This window comes from Stylophora pistillata, chromosome 10 (genome assembly GCF_964205215.1).
Source record: "Stylophora pistillata chromosome 10, jaStyPist1.2, whole genome shotgun sequence".
In the NCBI taxonomy this organism is placed as follows: Eukaryota; Metazoa; Cnidaria; class Anthozoa; order Scleractinia; family Pocilloporidae; genus Stylophora; species Stylophora pistillata.
In genome coordinates, this window is record NC_142528.1 from 14,729,854 (window position 1) to 14,754,628 (window position 24,775).

A 24,775-nucleotide genomic window follows, 5' to 3' on the forward strand; every position below is an offset into this window, starting at 1 on the left:
CGCTGACCAAATCCAAACACGTTTACAAGGGACAAGGAGCCTTGTGATTGGTTTTATTTTCCCCGCGAAAAGCTGCAAAAATGAAAAAGCCAATAAGAAGAGTTCTTTCAAATCGCTTTCTTTCCACTTCGTCCGTTTGGAGGAGAGAAGCTATGAGTACCTGTTCTCCCGCCTTTCGACTTGTGGCTTGTTTACTGAACATCTCCGAAGCACGAAATAAAGGAATAGTAGAATCAGTTGCTAATGCAGCACTAAATTTCCCCTCCAAATCAAATAGCTTCAAGTGTTCTTCAACAGTTCTGAACATTTTCTCTGACCGCGATTACAATAGATCAGTTATAACCATCGCAGCTCCGGTGGAAAACATAGAAGAGAGCGTGTTGCGTGCTTGCCAGGTGGCTTACAAAGAGATAGACTTGGAAAAACATGAAGGAGGTCATCCCAGGCTTGGATCTGTAGACCTTGTCCCTATCCATACAATTTCTCCTGAAGTGTCTCTTGCAGAATGTGGTCAGATAGCCCTTAAACTTGGGACACGCATTGCTAACAGTATAAAAGGGACCTCTGTATTTTTATTTGGCCATGCAGACCAGCCTTTAGTCAGGGGGCTGGTTGAGAGGCGAAAAGCTGTTAACTGGTATCAGGGGGTACATGGTATGGATTTCAGTAGGGTAGGTTGGGATCTTGGCTCCCCTCCCTCCCAGAGGTATGGCTGTACTGGAATTGGTGCCATTCCATATGTCACCAATTGCAATGTCAGTATAGACTGTCAAGACTTGCAGCTTGGAAAAGACATTGCCAAGGCAATCCGTGCAACAACTCCTGGTGGCTTGGCTGGTGTGCAATCTATGGCATTCAAACATGAAGGAAGGGTTGAAATTGCCTGTAATGTTGAAGCTTCAAAGGTAGGTATTGAGAGAGAGAGAGAGAGAGAGAGAGAGAGAGAGAGAGAGAGAGAGAGAGAGAGAGAGAGAGAGAGAGAGAGAGAGAGAGAGAGAGAGAGAGAGAGAGAGAGAGAGAGAGAGAGAGAGAGAGAGAGGAGGGGTGGGGGAATTAAGATCAAGAATGCTCAAACTAAGCAAAGAGAATCTAATTAAACCAAGGACAATACAAATGATATAAATTAAGCCCCCTTTTCTCTGATTTCTTTACCTTGGGCAATCACCTAATAGTGAACCCATAATCTTTGACTAGATTTAGGGACACACACAGGAAAAACCAATTTCATATATCCCCCCTCTCCTTTTATGCTTTACTGTGCACTTCTTTTGTGAGGGGGTATTGCTATTCTTCATCCATTGAAACCTTTCCTGTAAGAATTTCTCAGGTTTCCTTGACATTTTATCAGTAAGTACCCAGTTATACTTCTGGCTGAAGAGGGACACTGTCAGTCTTAAGTGTTGTGCCAAAGATAACAACAGAATAATACTGTCAGTCTTCAACCCACATGTCTCCACTTAGAGCCCAGGGCCCAGTTGTGCATAGGGCTGGTAACACTATTCAAAAGATAAATTGCTATCCAGCAGATAAGTGATTGCAAAACATACTGCACTATACACTGAATAGAGAGTAATCCACTGGACAGTGTTATCAAATTTTGGAACAACCTGGGGCAGGTGCTAACAGTGTGAACCATTATGGCACCATGTCTCACACTCCTTAATTGTACGCCAGTGCACATTTATACCCCTTGGTGGAGAGAGACTGGTGAGAGGTAAGTGTCTTGCTCAAGAACTCAATGCAGTGACTCAGGCAGAGTCTGAACCAGAACTTAGCTGCCTGAAACACGTTGTGCTTACCACCAGGCTACAATGTATGATCAACTCCTCCATTTACTTGCAGGAAGTTTCAAGTGAAGGGCTTTTTCAATACACAAGTCCTGAAGAAATTGAAAATAGAGTGAGAGAAATGGCTGCAAAGAAAAATGTCAAGTTATATGGGACAAAGCTTGTGGGATTTACCCCAGAGGAAGCCTACCGAAGAGCTGTGAATGCTCTTAGTCAAGAAAATGCCACTGCTTGGAAATGCTCTGCTGAATACAGAATGTGAGAAAAATCTGCTCTATTAGCAAACGTTTGTGTATCAGTAAATTGTTTTTAGAAGAAAGTTATGGTTGATTGAAGCATCTTTGTTAAGAAATAATTTTTACATTTGATCTGAGGTTGGAAATGATTTGCAACAGGAATATTATATTGAAGAAAGTGATCATAGTACATGTACAGATGGTATTCTTGTCAGTTCTCCCACCTTGAGCGTGATTCTCACACCTGCAGGATGAAAATTCCAATCTCATCATGACATCTTCAAGAAAATTAGGAACATCTTTGGAAATTTCTTTATGGTTTTAAATGTGATCATATTCCCCTTTAATGAAAATGCTGTAAGTCTAAATTGAAATAAAAGTCTCAAACACTAAGACTTTGAGGTAGCAATAATATAAGTGGAGATAAAGACAATAATGGCCATATCCACTGAGTGGTTTTGAAAGGAAGCCTTGTATTTCAAGAATTCCTTTGACACAGGTAATATTCTTATCACGATTGCAAAATACAGACTTTGACAACAGTGGTGCTGTGTGAGCAAGTTAAAAAAAAGTGACTGATATTTATACAAAACAAGTAGGAGTATTTTAAAATATAAAATACTGTAGACACACATTTAAATCCATATTAAATTTACTTTCCTTAATAAAAATTTAGGAGCTATCAGCTATCACCATTTTTCCAAAGTAAGCCAAGGTTGTCAGACTTGCTCATCAGTTTGGCAGAAATGTTTAACATTTCCTCCTTTGCAGATCTCAGACATTGGTTTTAAAGAAGTGCCCAGCATGTTTGGCTGGCTGGCAGTTTTGTGAATACTTTAAGGGGTGGAGCTGTAAAAATTAATGCTGACTGTTCTTTTTCTCTGTCAGCACCCGATTCACCTTTAATTAACCGCTTACATGCGGATTTAATTAGCATCAAATTAACGCATACAAGCGGTCAAAGTAGGGCCTATTTACCTATCGTGAGCTTGTGACGTATACCGTCAAAATATTTGTGCCCTTTTCTGACCCCTTTGACTAGCTGCTTTGTTTCCCTGCACAACGTGAACCTTTAGGTTGTTGTTTCCCATTACCTGATCCTGACAAAGGGGTCAGAAAAGGGCACAAATATTTTGACGGTATACGTCACAAGCTCATGATAGGTAAATAGGCCCTACTTTGACTGTTTGTATGCGTTAATTTGATGCTAATTGAATCCGCATGTAAGCGGTTAATTTCGAGCGAATCGGGTGCTGTCAGTCACTTTTGTCATGAGCCTCTGGCTCGGAAGATCTGGGCAACCACCCCCTGTGTAATTGACTTTAAATAAATTATTATTATTATAATTAATTTTTTTTTCACATGATAACCCAGATCTGAACACCTATTTTTTTGTGGATATGTCTTGTACCTAAGAAAAGCTTTCTAGTGGGGGGGGGGGGGGGGAGGGGATGGGGTGCTGCAAAGGCCTTTGCCCTTAATCATTAGGAGTGGACAAAATTTCTCTTTATGACATCAATACAGACAAGGGATGAAAATTAAGAAAAATCAATTAGGAGATCATTAATTGATCTGATTCTCTGTCTTTTATTGCAGTTTTAGCCAACAGTGAAGGCATCTTATTAGGAAGGGTGAGCATTACAAGCTTGCCACTGTTTATCCGGCCAGCCTTTGTAATTTAGAGTACATTAGAATTGATGGTGGCTGGGGAAGGTACTCTCCCTCGCAGCCGTTTTCTTTGGATGTCACGCAACGCTCCCCCAAAAGAACGTAAGAGTAAGAGTTCTTTTGGGGAAGCGTTGTGTGACATCCAAAAAAACGGCTGCGAGGGAGACTAGGGAGAGGGGGGAGGAAAAGATGTGAGGAATTCAATTGCAATACCCCTCCCCTCTGACCTTCCTTTTGATCATCACTCAGCCACTTGGCAGCCTTCCGCCATGTTTAAAAATAAAGAAGGTAGCTATAATTTTCACACCAAGCACTCGCTCACCAAAATCACACCTGGTCTGCAGGCTATTGCACTTGTATCATATTCTCTGACTAAGAGAATCCATTCTTACACCAACAAAAGGAGGTGCACTGATATAGTGTATCTCCATTAGACATTAAGGTCCAATTTGAATTTTCCTCCCTACCTCCTTTAGCATCACATGTTACTCGTAAAAACCGCTACAGAGTTATTCCCAGCCTAATTAATGCATATCGCAATCACATCAGTCAAGTTGTCTGGAATGCAATGCGATGGAGGAAGTCTGGGAACTAAAAGGAAGTCAAGATGGCCGCCAAGCCGAACTGTTTGATAGTTTGCAGTTCTGCAACTCAAGGTTCGAATAAAATATTGCGTCATTTAACTTAGATAAATAAGAAATAGATAGTTATTTTACTCGAGATCCTGAGAGTGTTTTTGTATTATGTTTATACGCGGAAAATTAATATAAAACATTGACAGGTTTTTCGCAACTTTGAGTATGACCAAATATACCTTAAGCTTTGCTTCTCTTATTGCCTGAAAAGTGAACTGAAATTTTTAATTTGACGGTCAACAGGCGTGTCAGCTCAATCTTTCATTCATGCATTCACTTTGACGCACTCAGTATTCAATGTTCAGATCGCAACACCGCAAGTAAGTAATATGTGATTGGTACACTTGCCATTTGTCAGTTAATTTGTAATTTATTTCTAAAAATTCTCTTTATTTTGTTGCTGTTTTTTTCGGTTGTTTATTGAAGAGGAATTTGAAAATTGTTCATTTTGATACATGTTACATGTAAAAAGTAGGCTAACTAACAGATTGAAAATTCAACAGGTAAAAGGATGGATCTACCAGTTTGAAAATTTCTTTTTCCCGTCACGCTGAAAATAAGGGAGAACACAGCTATGTGTGACTCCCTGTTACGTCGAAAAATGTTCGGAAAATTGATGTAGACCAACATCTCTGACAGGTTATTTATATAGAGACTTTAAAAATCACGTAAACCGTAAGCAGTAGTCAGATGCATGTGCAGGTTGGCTCTTTTTTTTTTAGGGTCAGCAGATAGATTTTGTTAAATCAGATGACAACAGCAGAAAGTGGTTGAATGAGTTTCGAACCAAACAATTTTCAGTTGCTGGAAAACTTGAAAATGTTGATGGTGAGCATGAATTTTTTAAGAATAGATTTTTAATTTAAGTGTGGATACTGTGTCCTCTTCACTGTTTTAAAGGCATCATTGCTTGACTTGAATTTGATGGTACAATGCATGAATCCATGTATTGTACTATTCAAACCTGAACATGGGAACATAGGAATACGAAAAAGAACACTTTTTCCATCCAATTTGTGACTTTTGCAGCAATATTTGTGAATCAAGAATTAAATTTCTATAGGCCATCATGATTATAGTAACTAGCTGGAGCACTCCTCTATGCAAACCATGCATTTTTAGATTTCAATGTTTTGTATCAGTGTATTGGAGATTTCACAGTTTACCAGAGGATTCACTCTACACTGGTACCAATTAAGTTTATTTTCCAAGAATAAGTTCTGAGTGGGGGCCTTTCTTGAGATCATACATTTAAAATTCTAAATTTTTTACTTTTGTTCTAACCTATTCCTAGCATCAAGATACGGTGCAGTGCTTATCCCAAGTGCTCCAGGAGCCCTTCATGATCTTGCTCAAGACAGCGAGCTTGCAAAACTTTTGAATACATTTGTCCACGAAAAAAGTGAGTAGACTTGAGTATTTATTTGCTGCTTAACCCTTAACTCCTGGAAGTGATTAACATGTAACTTCTCCTTTTGATATCCATACACTATCCAGCAAACAGGTAATCAGAATATGCAAACTAGTCAGGTAGAAGTTGTTATCTTGATCTAATTAACACCAAAATTATTGTTACTAATAAACAGGGAAACATGTAGTAGCTGAGGGGAGAGTTAAAAATGGGATATGTTGGGAAATAAAGGGTTAATCATGATAATTTTCACAATTTATGAACACTAGTTATAAAATGGATAGGGCTGGTTATTTAAACAAAGTTAAGCTGTTGTTTAACTAAACCCCATTCTAAGCCATCTTCAATTTAGCCAAACCTTTTATCTGAATTAACATTTATTTTTGTGAACAGCATCAAGGGGACTGAAAGCTAATAGTGGAAGGACATTTATTTAATTAATCAACCCTATTAAAGAGAATCCTAGTGGTCCACTGCTTGGGTAAAACTGTGGTTTAGGTTTAAGACCCAGTGTAAATAACCCACCCAAAGGGTCTATAAAAGTCATTTTAATTGGCTCTTTGAAGAATTGGTCTAAATTTCAAGTGTCTCAGGTTTTCCTAAGTATATTTTTGTCGTAAATGATAATGTTTACCCTGCCTTTGTCCACTTCCAGAGCCCATTTGTGCCATTGGACATGGTGTTGCTGGACTTTGCTCAGCAAGGAGAGAGGATGGAAAATCTTGGAGTTTCAAGAGCTTTAGCTTGACAGGGGTAAATATAGCAATTATAGATAACATCTAGTAGTGCATAATTTACACCCCTGTACATCTACATTTAGGATGATTCCATACACGCTATATTTTTCATAGGCTTGTGAGTCAGGCCATGAAACTTTATATACTGTGAGTTGTAACCTGTGGAGGAGATAATAAGAGGGTGTCATTGTGCTACTGAAAAATAGATCTGGTAGTACCAAAAATATATTTATAAAAAGAAAAGCCAAAGATGAATGGTGGAAGAATATTTGCTTCCTTTTTCAGAACAAGATTTACTTATACTTATGATAATAAATAATTAATAATTTTATCAATTTCTATAGTGCATTTACCATGTAATGATCTAATGTGCTTTACAACTGTGCAGGGGACTTTTTCCAGACTGCCAGTGGCAGTTTACAATCAACAGAGGAGAAATTTTACAGGTGCCCCCTCTCCCCAATTCCCAGTAAACAGGCCAGACCATCTCACAGTGATCTTGTGATATGGGTTCTTTAATGTCCCCTACCTAACCAAATTGGTCAGGAGCTATTGAGCAAAAGTATACTTTGACATAAACATCACTGACAGAAGCCATCATATGTTATTTAGCCATCAGTTTTTGAATCGGCTCGTTCAGCTGATTTTTCAAGTCTACCAATAATCCTTGAAGACTGGATCAAAGATCACGGAGGAACATACAGTGGTGAGTCAGTTAGTTACAGAATATTATAAGATTTTTATAGGTTATTGCATGGGGCCAAGTAAGATTAAGGATTAATTGCACAGGTGTTTTCAGAAGTTGCAGAAATTGTGTGAGTTGCGCAGCAACATGGGTAATTTCTGCAACTTCTGAATATACAAGCAATATTAATCCTTAATTTTTTGTAAAAACAAGCAATTACTTGTTTATTATAAAGGGCAAATTTTTCTTTTATAACCAAGGAAGATCTACAACACATGCTGAACATTGCAGGTTTGTTGGAAGCCATTTCAGTGTTCAGTTAGCGTGAACTAACACAAACTAGTGAACCATAAAACACATAAATCAGCTGAATTGAATTGTTTGGTACAACAACACCAAAGCAACGCAAAATAACCATTTTCTGTCAACAAAAATAAAAAAATTTTGGCAGAAGGTATGCCTTTTTTAATCTTTTCTAAATTTTGGTAATTACCCAGGGGCTTTAAATATCCCAAGAAATGTACTTCATTGCTGCAGTTACCATCACTAACTATATTCAGTGTTATTATTTACTAATTAAATCCTCAACATATCTTTCAACTAATAGAATATTAAGAAAGATGGTAAATTTTGAATGCAGTTTGAAAATAATGGCAGATGTTCTTTCATCTTGTCACTGCAGGTGTGAAATTAAGAAAAAGATTCCATGATTCCATGCTCTGGTGCTCTACTACAGAGCTAATGAGAGTTCTATGGCCAGGGCTTGACACTAACTTTTCAACTCACTACAATTTCAGTTTGTTTACTCGCCAAACTGGCTAGTGGACATTGAAAACCACTAGCCAAAACTGAATTTCTACCAGTCTGTGGCTAGTTGGCCAGTGTTAGTGTCGAGCCCTGATGGCTATTACCAGATTCATATGTGTAATACACATCCAAATTAAAAAGGTGTCCCAACACTGGGTAACAGTTGATAGGATGACTTAGACAGCAAACCTTCCCATCTTAGTAAAGGCTGATAGTTTCTAAAGAAACTGTTTGGGGCTGCATCGGTGGGGGTAACGAAATAATTTGAATATATCAACAAAGTTGAAATGGTAAATTGGCCACCGTTACGACTATAAAAGCTGACGTTTCGAGCGTTAGCCCTTCGTCGGAGCGAAGCCCTTCGCTCGAAACATCAGCTTTTATAATTGTAACGGTGGCCAATTTACCATTTCAACTTTGTTGATATATTCAAATTTTCCATCTTAGGCATGATTTCTCTTTCAGCCAGTGAACCAGATGGGATGCATGTCATTATTGATAGACACCTTATAACAGGACAAAATGACACTTCAACACTTTCAGCTGTTCAGAATCTTATTCTACTGTGCAATGCAAGGTGAGGAAGGATTCTTCCTAAACAGTGTTTCATTATTAACTCAAAGTTTTAAAGGAATACCAAAAAATAAAACATCCTAAATATATATTCAATATCATTGAATTTTTAACAAAAGTGGAACCTTAGTTTAAGCTTTAACTGATTTTAAATGCTCAGGTCCTTACTGAAGCTCTTGTCCTCATTTTTTTTTTTTACAGACAAGGCAAGGCCAAGAGTTGAGGCCGACTCAGATGGACAGCTTAGAAAAATTGACAATAACTTAGCCTACTCAACCATCAAATGACATGGTTGACATCACTGTTTTCAGGATACTTTTCAGTAACAGAAGTTGATAGATGGGTTTATGATTGGAAGCCTGATACAATTTTATTTTTAGGAGAATATATTCTTAATTTCCTATATTGATATTAAGTTTCATGTTAATCACTTCTGGGAGTTAACTTTTTGGTGGTATTCTGCAATTATTTTCTTCCTGCAGAAACTTATTTTTTCAAATTGAGGACTTGCAAGAACTAAAAGGAAAAAGTATTTGTGCCACAATTTTGGTCTACCGGTGAAAATAAAAAGTTTTGCACAAACTTTTTTCCTATCTCAGTCCTCATTTTTTGTTTTGGTGTCAGCTAGGTTTCTTTTGTGGTATAGTGATGTTGAAGACAGCAGGATTATGTTACCAGGCTAAACACAAGAAAGGCCAACATCTCACTATCAAATAACAGAGGGCTTAGCATGCATATTCCTATAGTAAACCATAGGGAAAGCTGATGTGTGTGGGGCTGAAAGAGTTGCTTTGAGTCAGTTCAGAAAAAGATGTCTGGCCCCACACTTACACAGCTCTTTTTCATTTTCCAATAACATGAATCAAAATTGTGGACTTCCAAGTCAAAATAAAATAAATGAGAAAAAGAGTTCTGCTTCTAAGTGAATTGTGAGTTTCTTGTTCTGACTTGTATTACAATAAGCATTCAAGTACAAATGATTTGAAATTTTCAAAACTTAGTGGCCATGCAATAAAATGCTTATTGACTGTTTGTTTGGACTGGATGGGAAAATATTCAGCTGTCAATTTTGACAGAGAACCTTGTTACACTTGATCTGTAGGTCTTTACCTCAAGCTGAATGTTTTTCCCATTCAGTCCTCATTCATTAAGTACATATTACTGGTGACAGTCAAGATTGCAAACTGTTATTATTTTATTTGACAAACTCACTCTCACCCAAATTCATTGATGGTTCAAATAGTACAAGGGATGTTAATTATTGACAAAATTGACAGATTTTATTACTCTTCATCTTTTAATACTGTTACAACTGATGGTTTTTAATCCACAAATTGAATTTTTTCTCATAAACATGTATGGTTTTTAATACTAAGAGCATTGTTAAACTTGGCATAACTGATCATAAATCACGACTCCATTCAGCCCATGGTATGGAAAGAAACTTCGCTCTGACTATACAGGGGTTTCAATACCTTTATTCATATGTGGCTGTTGATGGTGCAGTAGGGGGGCTGTGATGTGAGGCAAAATCCAAACACCATGGCCTGCTCACAGGCTGAACAGAATACAGAAAGAGGTCTTAACCATTTAACTCCCAAGATCTCATTGGTAATTCTCCCTTCTAGCTGCTATGCATTTCCTTGGAAATTGGTTACAAGAATTTAGCATTCAATCAAGGTGACAACTTGTACCTGATAAGTTTGAGTATTCTCATTACCTGTTTGGTGGATAATGTATGGATATTATAGGGACAGGCTACATGTTAATCACTTCTGGGAGTTAAAGGCGCAAGCAGTCATGGACTGCTAGTATCTGGCTTTTCTTGAAACCCCTGCAACTATAACACCAGCAATTAAAAAAAAAATTGCTAAAACACAGCTAGCTTGAATATGTGTTCTTTAGTATCCAAATGGAATGATTAGCAAATAGCATCTACGAACCCAGTCAGCTTCATTGTGATGTCCTGTGTTCCACTTAATGTTCTCAGTGAGCCTTGCCATGTTTTTTTTTTTACTTTTCTATCTATTTACATTACAGTTGCATTGTGAATTACTAATAGACCTTCTGTACAAATATTGCAGCCACTAAAATGAAAGATTATTTTCTAATAATAAAAGTTTCCACAATCACTTTACTTTTAAGCTGCTTTAACGTAGGAAAACTATATCCATAGTTGGAACACTGATTCATATATACTTTTACAAAAATTTTGTGCCATCAAATCTAAAAGACCACAACATACCTAAAGATTTAGGTTATAACTTGGTTTACCCCTATGCACATGAAAGTAACTAACATCTTTGACCCAGAATTATCATACAACTCTACTTACAACCAATTTAGTTAATTTAATTAATGACAATTTTTAATTTAATTATTTTACCCCAATTGAATATGAAACATACTGTGATGTAAACCTTGAAAACAGCCCTATGGAAATGGCCTCATCTGAACTAACAAAAATAGCTTCTGGAATGTTCTTAAGCTCTTAAAAGCAGCATTAAATACTTAATATGAAATACTGTGTCAGTAAACTGCTAGAAAATATCAAAAGGTAACTATTGATATCCATAAAAGATTACATCCCCTCTGGCCTTTTATAAGGGTTATAATTATATTTATAACTGCTCATAGCAATTTAGCAGCTTATAAGCAAATCAACTACCATAATATCCTGGTTAGGAGCCCTCAGCTTACCCAATGTTTTGAGGAGTTTACATTGGGGGCAGAGGATTAAACTGTGAAGGAAGAGGAGGACTTGGTGTGTTTGTGAAGAGGGGGAGGGGGGGGGAGTTAAAAAAAATATGACAGCATGCACTAATGAAGCACAGTAATGTATAATTACAGACTGAAGAATAAATGTACAGCTGTCTATACTCCAGCGGAGCTGGATGAAAGGGAGTACACAACACTTCACCTGTGAACTGCAAACAACATTTGTGTTGGTTGACACTATCGCATGGATGTGTAGGATAAATGTAAATTAAAAGACAATCACAGAAGTAGTCTGCAGGAATGAAGAATTCCATTTTCTTTCCAAGCATCTAAATGAACTCTTGTGGTTCTTACTAAGCCTTTATGTCTAGTGCAAACTAATGTAGCTCAAAAAATCTGCTGACAAATGTCCTTCATAAGTATAATCTTCAGATGACCTAGATAGATAAAAAAGATCACACACGTAGGAAAATATGTTTTACAGGATGCTCTTCACAACAGTGGAACCTTGACACCTCGCTGAGTGAGTCCTTCAAATCTCTTAAATGTGTAGTTTAGGAAAACCCAGTCTTTACTGCTGGCGGCATCTGACTTTGTGTCTTTAAACCAGTCTGAAAAGGAGCAAAGCATTTTGTGTTTAATTTCATGAGCCAAACTGATAGGACTGCTTAATTAAACAGAGTGTAGCTGTTGTTCAACAAAACTGTGTCCTAAGCCATCTTCAATTTTGGCAAACTGTTAATCAGAACATTGATTTTCATGAACAATGTTGAGAAGGCCAAAAGCTGATACTGGAAGGATGTCTATTTAATTAAATCAACCCTCTTAAAGAGAATCCCTGAGGCCCACTGCATGCTTAGCAAAACTCAGGTTTGGGTTAGACCTCGTGTCAATAATTGGTCCATGGAATTTGTAGTTGCATACAGAGTACACAATCCTACATATAAATTGTGTGTAAACATAACATAAGCTGCCACATGCACAGTGAACACTATATAGACCAATTCAGTCTAAATTCCTTTTCATCATTGACTGGCTGTAAATCTCCATTAAAGAGCTGAAAATTGGTTATGTTGTTATCCTTTTAACAATGATTTCTTCAAACAGATAACCAATACCTTCACATCCTAGTATTGTGATAACTGTTTCTTTACTTCTAATATCGTACACACTTAATGCAATGCAAGTCAATTAATAAAAAACAATCACAAATAATGAAAAATCCATTCATTTGTGCTCCATACAGATTTTGGCTGTTAATACTCCTGACCAATACCACTTATTGTAAAGAGAGTTCATGCTGACAAAAACTGATTTCACATATCAATTTTTCAAATTATTTTAACTACTGTAGATTCAATAAACAAAACAATTCAGTACTTGAATCCAGTTCTGATTCAGGGAATTCATCAAAATTAGATGTGTCATCAATGGATTTAACATGAATTGGAATAGCAGCAGGTCTGTCCCTGTGGATTGGAAAATTCAATCTATTATCAATCAAATTTTAATTAATTATAATGGAAAGTTAGTACCGATAAAAAGGTACGGTAACTATAATAATTATAGAGCTAGCACACTGGTACTGTAGACATAAACAGCTGGTATCTTGTGATGTATCATTAGACTTTTAATTGATAGTTATGCCCTTAGCTCTTCCTGGAGCATAGGCCATCAATGATTTCTTTCTCCACTTCATCTTGTACTAGCTATGGGTTGGCCTTTCAAGGGAGGTTCAGGTGTGGCCCCAATTGTTCATCTCAGCCTGAACATTGCCCACGTGTTTTTTTTTTTCAGGTAGCCTCTTTCCTGCTTGCCCTGGGGAATCCATTTCAAGGCTTGCCTAATAACACTGTTGAGATGTTCCCTCAAGGTGTGGCCTCTACTACCTCTGGCTACTTTTTTACTGGGAATGAAAGGGAACCTAGTCTGATCTTTCCCAAAGCTCCTTGTTTGTTACTCTTTCAAAGTTTGAACATTTTGAACCAAGTAAAACGTAAACATCAGTTTAAATATATACTAGTCATAGAAATTTCAATGTTTTAAAACAAAGGAGGAGTACTTTAGGTCTTTTTAGCAATTCCTATGATTTTAAAGTCTCAGAGAAATTAAAATGAAATAAGTTACCTTATGTTTTGCCAATCTACGTCATCAAAAAATTGGTGAGCTTTTATTTCATCTATGTTACTGAGCCTTTTATCTGGATCACAACACCATCTGAAAAGGCAAGCATACAAAGAGAATGTTGAAGAACACTTTGAATACAGTACATGTAAATTACCAAACATCATGGACAGCAACACAAACAAAATTATAACCTAAATTCAAGTGATTTTCTCAGTCAATAAAAAATTATCCATCATCATTGGCCCCAAATAATTATATTTTAATTATGTTAATTCACAAAAAAAGCAAATGACATCTGTTATTAAATGTCAGGGACTTTAAGCAAACCACGACGGCAACAGCAACAAGAATGTGGAAAAACAATAGATCTAATTGGCAGAAAAATAGCCCAGCACATACGTTTTAAAACTTTGTACATTTCTTAGCCATCCTTTGCAAAACGTCAACGCGAAATCACCAAAATGTGCGTTGTCTGCGAAGCAAAACTGCGGCGGCAAATTATTTTAATTTACATTTGGAACTCAATGCTACTTTTATGCGTCATGTTGAGTTTGAGGTTAGGCGCCTTATGAGACAGTAAACACATGCAGCCATTTTCGAAATTCTGAATAAAAGTAGAAACTAATTTTTTAATCAACGTCTTCCGTGGTGTTGCTGTCCTGACTGCTTAAAGTCCCTGTTAACTAACTCTGACAGGGTTGTTGCTGAGTGCAAATTTGCTTCTTGAAAAAGCCACCTGGATCTTTGGCTGACAATCACTCAGTAAAGCACAATGGACACTTCTGAGTTAAAAACTTACAATTGTTCAATATCAAACTTTATCCTCAAGCTACCTCACTTGAATTGAATTGAATTGAACTGAATATAGCCTCGAAATAAAAGTGGATTTAACCTTTCAACTTCCACAAGTGACCAAGACCAAATTTCCCCTTACTATATCAAGCAGACAAGTGCTGAGAATAAAGAAAATTAGTACAATTTCAGAGCTGAGCAAAGAGTTTCCAGCAATCTGATTGGTCGAGCGGTTCCTTATATGATGCAATATATAAACTGCTCCAAGTGGTTTATGTAAAATGTTAAAATAAAATGTTAATAAATGTTAATAAATGTTACTAAAATGTTATGATTTTAGAAATTTCTCTGTTGTTCAGCTCTGAAATTATACTAAAACAATTATTTGCCTCTGGTTCGGTGAATATTTAGTAAATAAACCCCTTCGGGCGGCTGGTATGTTGGCTGGTAATGTCCACGGCTGAGAGATTTTCCAAAAAATGAATATTTGGCCGAGAAGCAAAGCTTCGAGGGCAAATATGAAATTTTGAGGACAATCTTGTAGCCAAGGACATTATCAGCCGACATACCACCAAGCCAGAACGGGGTTTATTTATTTTATAACCCTCCCATTAATTTTCACATCACAATTAAACTGTGTGTAAACACAGTAAAAAAGCCAGTGGTGATCTGGTGGCGAATGCGCATGATTGATGCAAGCAAGTAAAAAAAAAAACGAGTTTGGTTTCATTCCATGTAAATAGGAGAATGGAAAAGTTGAAACTCTTGTGTTGACTATGTTTCTTTTTCATGGAAAAAATCGGAGGACAAATATCGACGCAGATGGGGGTTATTACCTGTGATTTTGCACCACGTGACATAAAGTAACCAATAAAATCGCACCAAAATTAATGGGTGGGTTATAATGTCAAATAATCCCCTCGACTTCGTCTCGGGGATTATTCAACGATATTCACCTCACCTTTGGCGAATAATTGTTATTAAATATCAAATAGGGGATAATTAGTTGATCCAAACCAAATTCTCCAAACTAACATCAGGAAAATTATATAGGACACAGTGAGGATAATTATGATGGAGATGTTGAAAGGGTTAACCTTTTGACTTCAAAGAGTGATTTCTCCTTACAGTGTCAAGAAAGGTGACAAGGGGAAAGCAAAATATCAACAGGGGGATATTGTACAATTTAACACTTAATTCTCATAGTGAAATCAATAAGATGTTTCAGCAAAAAGTGCTGAGAATTGATACTTTGATCTGGAGAATGAAAAGGTTTATTTGTGATTGGCTGAGAAAGAGCTGCAAGTTTTATAGACCCTTCACAGAGCATCGTAAAGCAATCACAAATGAATCCAGTTCTGGGTTACTTTCCACACTGATTTGAAAGTGCTATAAAAAACCACCAAAATACATACTTTTCAATTAAACCTCTTGCATTATCTGAAATGGGCATCTCAGGAGGGAAGATCAGTGTTTCTCTCCAGTTCATGACCTTTTTGTATGTTTCTATAACCACAAGATATCAAGTCAGTCAGCAAGAAGCTTGTGGGACAACAAAGTAACCGTGTCCACTTATTGACAGAGGTAACTACTAAATACAGGTTTCTATAATTGAAATAAATATGGAAAGGAAAATAGGGGATTTGGGCTGGTGTCTGCATAATACAGGACGTATTCACCAAAACAGAACCCACTCCAAACTAAAACTGCTGTGCACATATATGATATTCATATATTCTCACTCATCAATTCCATGGCCTATTCTCTTTTACATGCCTCATTGGGCATACCCTTGGAAAAAGGACAGTGCATTAAATCATGTTCATGAAAGTATGGTTGGTACAATTCTTTCAGTCTGTTAACATCAATAACTACCCAAGCAGAGATTTGGGTAAGGTAACAACAACAACAAAAAACAATTCAATGCTCACCTTGTGGGCTTTCTGAGCAAAATGGTGGATAGCCTGAAATAACATCATGAAAAAAACAAAACAAAACAGAACAAAAACAATTAAAAAAAAAACAACAACAAAAATCAATGTGTGGTGGTGTGGCTTGCAAATGTTGTACCTATTCGAATTCAAATAGGTATAATTTACCAGCCATAGGGTCACGATAACAATATAATTAAGATAAAGATGGAGGGAGAGAACCGAGATGCCGGGATGGAGACCTGAAACATTTTTATTTCTACTGGTAGTAAATGTCACAATGGCCAATTTGCCTTTAGTTAATAAGAGTACAGACAATGCTGCTCCCATCAACATGTCACGCAACATGTCACTGAGGTTAGGATTTGATATCACATATTAATAAGCTGAGTCATACACAAACTGCAAAAGGTTAATTTATTTAAAATGATTATCTTTATTTCTCATACCATACCTATTAGCATTTCATACATGATCACTCCTAATGACCACAAGTCGCAGCTTTTATTATAACCTGTTTGATGAAAGACTTCCGGGGCAATGTAATCTGGAGTGCCCACTGTAGAATATGCCTGTCAATTGAATTTTTTAACATTTTACGAGCTTGCTCAACTCATGAACAATCCATTGAATACATTTGCAGATCACTTATATATCCAAGTTTAACTTGCAAATTGAATTGAATTGTTTATGTTGCATAAAAAATAACAACATTGATAGTAGTTCTGAAAAGGACTGTGACTGAAACTGACTGACAATTTGAAACCTAAGCACAAGCATTCAACAGAGTCAAGAGAGTGATGATAAGTTCCACCAAACGTTGGCTCTGGAACCACCTGAACAACTGTGCGATCCACAAGCGAATCAAAGGATTCTTCCAAAAGTACAATCATGGCAATTTTCATCCCACTTTAAGTGCAATACTGCATTTGACAATGACAGTGACTGGCATTTCAACAATTTGAGCAGAAGTAATAAGCAGCTAAGTGCCTCTATAATAATGATTCCCTCTCAGTTGTCAAATATTTATGTCACTACCTCCAATGACAGCCCTTTTTATGTAACACCCTCACTTGGATGATCGGACTTCACAGTCAGATCTTACTCTTTGGTTAGAGCCATTAAATATCGACATTTAATAGGTTTTGATGAACACCTTTACCTGAATTTTAAAAGCTCACCATTGATCAAAATCATAAACTTGTCCACCTTCTTGTCATGGGAAATAATTTATTTCAAGTTAAGAACTTACCAGTTGTCTCCTGTTTTTCTTCCATGTTGCTGCTCTGCCTTTTGTATCTAATGGTTCAGCTGACGCTAGAGGAAGAATGTACAGTAAATAATTTTATTCTTATCTGCAAGAGGACAGAGTAACAAATCCTACAATCTGATTGTTTTTTGGGACAATCAAGATTTTTGGCAACACCTGCTCAAGTTTTTGTCTGCTTTTTTGCAAAAATTGAGGAGCAGTTTTTTTGGCACAAAACTTAAAGCAGGGTTCTTGCACTTTTTCAGGAACCTAATTCAAGGACTTTCAAGGACTTTTTATGTCATTTTCAAGGACCTTGGTTCTCAAATTCAAGGACCTATTGCAGTAAACAGGAGCTATTAATAGAAATAAAAAACATTGCATGCAGGACCGGCCAAAAGGTTCAACAAGAGTGACTTCAAGCATGCACATCAGAGTGATCACATGCTAGCTGGTAACAAGGTTATTTTCAATGCACCAATCAGGTACAAAATATATAGAAATCACCAGTCAAACATCCTAATTGGACATGGGATTCGAAAGGGAAACTTGTTTTCGCAATTTCTGCTAGAAACTTACACTTTCAACACCTTCAACAAATTAGAGAAAACTTTGACTTTGATTCATCTGCACTTATTTTCAAGGACTTTTCAGAAATTTTCAAGGACCTGAGTCTGACTTCAAGGGTTTTCAAATCCTTGAAAACAAAAAATGAAATTCAAGGACTTTCAAGGAGCGTCGGAACCCAGTTAAGGTTTCACAAGAAGCTAAATTTAATTTCAATACAGATCTTCACCAAACAAGAATGTTAGAGACAATATCTGGGCAAAAACAGTCATCTAAAGTAGGAAACATGCTCTCTGTTTTGGTCTACTAAATTCACTGAGCATAATGTGTGCATGTATGTTGAAAAATTTACAGCAGTTACTGTTGATTTAGAGTGATTTCAGAGAAACACAGAGAGAAGAAAAAAAGAAAAGTTGTAGAAGGAAAATCAGACTAGCAAATTCAGTCACAGCTTTTCACTACATGAACTCCACCAACAAGTAACACACATTATTATGTCCTTACTACTAACAATAACTATTGAAACTTCACAAGGGTTTTTCTCAAGAATTTCTGAAATCTCCCTTGTTGACTAGAATTTTTTATTAATAAATAAATTTAATCAATATACAATTTCTTTAGGGAAGACAACTTCCTTCCCCCTTTCTGTACAATTTATGAACTTTGAACATTTTACTTTTCTTTGGATTAATCCATTCATATTGCCACAATCTTTAAATACCTTAAATAACACCAAGTCTTATTACTTACAGAAATCTTTCATATCAGTTGGTAAAATTTCTCTGTAAAATTCTGTTCTATGTGCTTTCTTGAGGCCGGTGCAAAGACCAAAATCTGCTAATTTGATGTGTCCCTATGAAAATAAAAGAACAATTCAACTTAATTATTTGCCTTACACTTGGAAAATTGGCTGTTCTCACTTTTTCTTTCCCATGACAGGTTGGGAGTATACCAGGTATATAAAAATCTAATGCAAACAAATTGTTGGTTCACAACAAATGAAGGTTTTGTTATTTGAATGTTCGTTTGAAGGAACAAAAAAAAAAATTAATTTTTAGTCTGACAAAGTAACTGAAAGAGGTACATACTTTGCTATCTAACAGCAAATTATCAGGTTTAATATCTCTGTAATAGAAAAAAAATAGTGTTTAAAAAAAATAAATCAGTAACCTGTCATATAACAATCAGTACATTAGTCAGATATCTGCAGATTTAAATAACATTCAATTAAATGAATTCACAATGATTCCAACTAATAGGTACAGTGCACAACAAATAAAAAAAAAACAAGCAACAGTAGTAAAAAATACAATCCACATTGTTGTACATAACCACAAGTCTAGTGCTCCTGACCTATGAATAAATCCAACTTGGTGGATGGAATTAATTGCAAGAACTGATTCAGCAATGTAGAATCGCGTCTCTTCTTCAGTAAAAGTGTCTTTTTTCATGAGCATAGTCATAAGATCACCTAAAAAAATATGTAAAAGGTGAGAAAAGTAACTTGTTCAAGAACAATCAAATTGTAAAGCCTATAAGCATAGCCTCTAAAAGACAGCTGTTTGCTGGTACATTACATGATTTTCCAACCTGATTTTTAAGTCTGAGCAGTGGGAGACTTACTCTTTTGTAGACAAAAGTCATGTGCTTACCACCTGGAAGAAACTCCATCACTAAATACAGGTAATGTCTATCCTGGAATGAATAGAACATCTTTACCACCCAAGGATTTTCTGCCTCAGCAAGAATGTCTCTCTCTGCACGGGCATGGGCAACCTACATTTAAACAAATGGCAAAAAACCAGATCAGGTATGGAAAAGATATTTTTATGGGAGTTTGGGTCATCTAACAAAATTACCAGACAATTGCTCTTTCTTGAGTACCAAAAACACAAGCATATGTAGGATGCTTAATATGTAGACTTCACAATTGTTTTGTTCCATGAGCAACCTAAATTAAAATTCACAGTGCAAACCAGATCAGGTTTAGAAGAGCCAAATGTGTTTAACTGGGGTTTTGATTATATCACAGATTTACCAGAGCCCTTCTGCAGGTGACAAAAAAAAAAAACAAAAACAAAAAATGAAAAACAAACAAACAGTGGGATTATGTGGACTTCAAAACTCTTTTTCCATTTATTGAAGAAAATAAGTCTTTAGGACTAGTTTTCACCAAGTATTTTACCTGTTCCTTTTCAAGCATGTCTTCCTTTCTCAAGATCTTCATTGCATATACATGGCCTGTGTCATGCTTTTGTACTAAACGTACCTACCAGGAATACAATGTTTTCAACAGTTTTAATTTATCAATTACAAGGCTATCATTTTTCAAATACCTATTCAAACTTTACCAAATATCTCCTGTGGATGAATGTACATATCTTTAAATTACAATCATGATGTTTCTGGAGAAAGAATTTTAATATCACTCAGTGTAGGAAATTAGGTGTTACCATTCATTTTAATTTGTAAACATAAGCAAAAAAACATGTTTGCTTGGTTTAAAATATTTTCATTGAAAGAAGTTTTGAATGATTCTTATCTATCTAAAGTTGTTTTTTGTCTGTTACTATGTGCATCACTCCAAAACAATAGGGGGAAATTGAACTTTGTTTAGTTTGAACACTTTTACACTCAGGAAAAATTTTACATTTTTTTATGTACATAAAGGACAAAGCCAATTCAGTGAACCATTCAAATTTGGTACTATCTTGTTCATCATAATAAGAAGTGTGTTTGATATGGACTTAGCAATAAAACTTAGTGACAAAAAGGAACTAGATCATTTTCAAACTATAATAAAAGATAAAAAATTCTAAAAAAATTAGCATTAAATCTAACATAAGAATAACATATAACAACTTAATTATAATTTTTAGATTATTATTACCAGACTATTCTTTCAAACTCAAATGTTTAAATTGTTTGTAATTATGCAATTCTAACTTGAGCATCTTAATGCTTTTTACATTCTATTTAATATATGCTAAGTCTTTTTTTTAAATATTTCAGATTTTCCTAGAATTTGAAAATAATCTTGGAGAGACTGAAACATCAATCCTCTTAATCTTGTTGACAAAAATAATTCTGTAAATGTTTTGGGTTTACTTATTACATCTACAAGTTCCACACAGGTGACAAGTAAGTTTTGCTGAGTAATATTTAAGAAAAAGATTGAGGCCAGACACTAAATAAATTTATTCAGTGGTAGAAAGCTCTGATCCATGTCACATGATTATGGAGGCGACAAACAACTTTTTCCCAGCTTTAAAATCTCAAGGCAATCCTGGACTTTTGTGTATTCTCACCTCACCAAAAGCACCACGTCCAACCACCTTTAATGAGTCAAAATCTTCCTTCCCAATTCTTGATCTTTTCAGTCTTAGAAATTCTGTTTCTTTCTTTGCAAGATGGCTTCTTGATTCTCTTTTCTAAAAGGAAATTAAATAGAATCCACAAAGAATAATTCCCCAGGGATTCTTCCTAGTCCAAATATTGATACCTCAGTTTTCATAAAGTTTGAAAGCTTCCATGTTAACTAGGATTACCATAACCTCCTATAGCTGCTAAAATATATATTTGGTTAAAGTATAAAAACATAAGCCAAGTTCCAAAGAAAGTCCGGCTTGATCCTTAGTAGATCTCCTCTCTTTGCTTCTGCAGCACTGGTACTTTCCTCTACTTTGATAAAAAAGCTGACTCATTAGGTGATTTCCATCTCTTTTTAAACTGTACATTAATGTGAAGGTGTAGTCTGATCGTCTGGGTGAGTGTAGTCCTGAGAAGGACTGTTGTCGGTGGTAGTGACTGACGTTTTGACAACCTGTGCGGAAGTCATCATCAGAGTCAAGTGAATGATTGTTGTCAGTAGAATGTTCTTATTCCAGTTCGTGTAAAATGATCGGTTGGTTTTGCCGTGATGTCACTGGCTGTAAGACTCAAGTGACGTAAGTCGGTTGTGATTGGTCTGTTTCGATCTGTCGGTAAAGTTAGGTCGTTCTTTTTACTGCATTATGTACATTATTGCAACTTAGGAACAGATCAACAGACCATTGCCATCTTGATCTTTCTACCCTATCAAGGAAAACTGCACTGTATCGTGCAAGCAAGGTGAAAATATACCTGTAGCATCCGAGGGTGGAAAATTCTCTAACTAATAAGCGGAATATTCAAGCTAAATTTGATGGTCTAGAATACTTTTTGTTTCTATAGGGATGGTGATTTTACTCCTGTTAGTTTTCCTTGTTCTATACCATTGTATTTCTTCATTACAACCCAGTAGATGTAAGGTGAACTGTGAAACAAATAAAATGGAAACAGCCCAGGACCTGCAGTTAGCCTCTGAACTAACTATCCTGTTTGGGAAAGTGCATGAGCCCTAATCAGTGACTAGTCACTGAGCCTGTCCTTTGTCTTATACACTTGGGTATGTAAGAGCTATAACTCCTTCTCCAAAAGCCAACTATTCACAACCCCTCACTAAATCAGGTTCCCTGAAAATTTTACTGTTTACTCCTTTTTACTTTGTATAGACTGTATACTAAATTTGACTTGTACACTTGATTGATTAAGTCTTGGAGGTCCTTAGGTTCTAGCAAATAAGACCCTTGCAGTTATTTTTAAGCTTACTCTCAGAAAAACAGTTTAAACTTATCCTAAATATGAACAGTATAGAGTACAATTATACAATTTAGTAGCTCTTTGCATAGAAATTCACCCCGGGCCTCTTTGTGCAAAATTTTTCACTTTCTAGCTAAAATGTAGGTATTCTTTTGATTGCAGTGTTATCCTAATTTTCCACCAGTCTTCACCAGGAAAGCATGGCTTGGGGATAAAAGCGGGTATCTCCGCGTAAACATGACCAAGGCCTATGAAAAAATAATAGCTTCTCCACATGTGTACAAGCAGCTGACTTTTTTCTTGGGGCTATTTGCATTTATAACCCTACAGCAAATAATAAGTTTCTTCAGACAGATAACCATTCCAACAACTCTCTATCCTTTAAGAGTGACCAGCATCTAATTTGTCTTTAAGTTTCACCCTTGAATCAAATATAAAGGCCATGAGAATAAAGGAAATGATCTCCAATAAAAGAAGCTCCTAATTGTCACAAATTCTCCTTGTCAATACCACAGGAAAAGTAAAGAGAACAGTGTAAAGAATATGAATATTAATGTAAGATTGTAAAGTGTACAGAGCACAGGAGTGTGAACCCCTGAACGTACAAGTCATGCAGATTTTTTTTTTTAACATGACATCACCAATGGCTATATTGTGTGTGAAACACAATAAAACATTGGCTATATTGGTGGTCCTAACAATGGCTGTAGGAAATAATTAAAATGCACATTTTTTTGTTTTTTTTTCCTTTTTTGTTCCAGGAAACAAATAAGGCTACTTGTCACATGAAGGGACAAAATCTACACAGGTGTAGTAGACTGGAGGCTATTCTACAGAAAAACCATTTTGCAACCTACTAATAGCAAGTCCAAATTCTCTCTTCCTTGAGAAAAGTTACATTCAGGAATACTTCATGTACACAATAAAAAAAATGAATTATGTCAAAAGCAAAACCAAGGCAACATACACTTCATCAATCGACGATATACAAGTTTATGTCGTCACGTTCAACTCGATGACCTCAATAATTACTGATGGCGAAAACCAATTATAATATCCATGATGTTGATGGTGTTATTCTTGAGGAAATATAATGATGACGTCCAAACCTTGTTTTTCAGACCAGTGAAAATCTGTTTTGCACCGCAGCTTCGCCTTCGTGCTGCGTCTTTCAACTGTTATGGAAAATTTTCAAGACTCGTTCTGATATGCAAAAACTTTGCGCATTAATTTTCCGCTAAGCTGGCGATATTACGACACGAGCGTCCTCAAGTTTGTTTGCGGTTAAAATGCTCTAATATCCTATATGTCATTTTAAACTGCTGTTGTGCTATCAAGGTCGAAATTAAAGGACTAAAAATTAGATAAGTCAAAACATATATGTCATGCTTAGGAAAATATTCGAAGCAAAAAAACATTTAGCTTTAGTCTGCTCAAATACAATACAACACTTTGAATGAACTTTAGTAAACGTTCAGATATCTTAACTTATTTTCAAAACGACAAAACTCGTCTTTCGTTGTAATTTTAATTCACAGTAAAATTCGCCATCTCTGCCATCCCAAAGTAACAACATTGATTTTATATGTCAGTTTCAAGTACTAATCTAATTCAACTCAGGTTTCGTGTACGTTGTCAAGTTTCGATAGCTAGTCATCGTAATTCATTAATTCATAAAAAAAAACTTAACGCACTGTAACAAAACCTACTGAAGGTTCCAAATGTATCAAAACTTCGCAACAATATCCAGGAAATACACGAACCACTTACCTCTTCTTCTGTCAGGCCTTGTTTTTCCATATTCATTTCCAAGACTTTCCATCTAAAACAAGAAAACCAATAATTACTTCAAGGCCACAACTTTCGTACATCTTTTTTACACAGCAAGCTTCTGGCCATGGAAAGTACTTCTGCTGTGAATGTACTAAACTCGACGAAGTTGGGACTCCAAAATTATTTTACACCGAGGAGATGTTTTGCGATCAGACCTGTTCTGTCTCTCTTGGTGTTGAGTGATCAAGTTCGCGTAGAAGCTTTCAATCGTGGCTTTGGTTTTCGCCACCTTTTCAAGAGTATGGTTGGAGTATTTATCGGCAGCTCCATTTGTACTCATGGCTGTGTTAGCCAGCGACAAAATTCTAGCCGGAAAAAGCTTTTTAGGCTTTTAAGACGGCGACGCTCTAAACACCACTGCCTGACGTGACCGAGAAGTGTTACACTTAGTCACCAGTT

General features: G+C 36.1%; 3 protein-coding genes across 5 annotated transcripts; 2 read left to right on the forward strand and 1 right to left on the reverse strand.

The window, feature by feature from the left end:
• The first annotated feature begins 80 nt into the window (after positions 1-80).
• Positions 81-4,306, forward strand: LOC111322831 (uncharacterized). Of its 2 annotated transcripts, XM_022926026.2 has the most exons (4): positions 81-905; positions 1,843-2,045; positions 3,620-3,654; positions 4,168-4,306. In XM_022926026.2, exons 1-3 carry the CDS (start codon positions 81-83, stop codon positions 3,633-3,635), a joined length of 1,044 nt encoding a protein of 347 aa, XP_022781761.2. In that variant the 3' UTR covers positions 3,636-3,654; positions 4,168-4,306. The 2 variants fall into 2 exon arrangements, with proteins under 2 accessions (XP_022781761.2, XP_088592901.1); XM_088736775.1 differs by lacking the exons at positions 3,620-3,654; positions 4,168-4,306 and having other exon boundaries at positions 1,843-2,418.
• Positions 4,214-9,461, forward strand: LOC111322833 (glutamine amidotransferase-like class 1 domain-containing protein 1). Of its 2 annotated transcripts, none has more exons than XM_088736777.1 (8): positions 4,214-4,347; positions 4,570-4,646; positions 5,049-5,154; positions 5,621-5,728; positions 6,393-6,490; positions 7,087-7,180; positions 8,414-8,543; positions 8,741-9,461. In XM_088736777.1, the coding sequence occupies exons 1-8, from the start codon at positions 4,299-4,301 to the stop codon at positions 8,760-8,762; spliced, it is 684 nt and encodes a 227-aa protein (XP_088592903.1). In that variant the 5' UTR covers positions 4,214-4,298; the 3' UTR covers positions 8,763-9,461. The 2 variants fall into 2 exon arrangements, with proteins under 2 accessions (XP_088592903.1, XP_022781762.1); XM_022926027.2 differs by having other exon boundaries at positions 8,432-8,543.
• A 255-nt stretch (positions 9,462-9,716) lies between these two features.
• LOC111322829 (serine/threonine-protein kinase 38-like) lies at positions 9,717-24,768 on the reverse strand. The gene is made up of 15 exons (XM_022926022.2): positions 24,532-24,768; positions 24,314-24,365; positions 21,232-21,354; positions 20,109-20,192; positions 19,576-19,699; positions 19,277-19,394; positions 19,012-19,048; positions 18,674-18,776; positions 17,360-17,424; positions 16,562-16,679; positions 16,108-16,140; positions 15,592-15,682; positions 13,385-13,474; positions 12,638-12,726; positions 9,717-11,868 (listed from the first exon to the last, which is right to left on the reverse strand). Exons 1-15 carry the CDS (start codon positions 24,654-24,656, stop codon positions 11,750-11,752), a joined length of 1,371 nt encoding a protein of 456 aa, XP_022781757.1. The 5' UTR covers positions 24,657-24,768; the 3' UTR covers positions 9,717-11,749.
• Positions 24,769-24,775: the final 7 nt, after the last annotated feature.

Coding starts and splice junctions, on each gene's coding strand:
- LOC111322831 (XM_022926026.2), top strand. CDS start 81: ATGAAAAAGCCAATAAGAAGAGTTCTTTCAAATCGCTTTCTTTCCACT. Junction 906..1,842: donor GTAATGTTGAAGCTTCAAAG/GTAGGTATTGAG, acceptor ATTTACTTGCAG/GAAGTTTCAAGTGAAGGGCT.
- LOC111322833 (XM_088736777.1), top strand. CDS start 4,299: ATGGCCGCCAAGCCGAACTGTTTGATAGTTTGCAGTTCTGCAACTCAA. Junction 4,348..4,569: donor TTGCAGTTCTGCAACTCAAG/GTTCGAATAAAA, acceptor GACGGTCAACAG/GCGTGTCAGCTCAATCTTTC. Junction 8,544..8,740: donor ATTCTACTGTGCAATGCAAG/GTGAGGAAGGAT, acceptor TTTTTTTTACAG/ACAAGGCAAGGCCAAGAGTT.
- LOC111322829 (XM_022926022.2), bottom strand. CDS start 24,656: ATGAGTACAAATGGAGCTGCCGATAAATACTCCAACCATACTCTTGAA. Junction 18,777..19,011: donor ATTTGCTGTTAGATAGCAAA/GTATGTACCTCT, acceptor TTATTTTCATAG/GGACACATCAAATTAGCAGA. Junction 17,425..18,673: donor AACTGATATGAAAGATTTCT/GTAAGTAATAAG, acceptor TTCTTCCTCTAG/CGTCAGCTGAACCATTAGAT.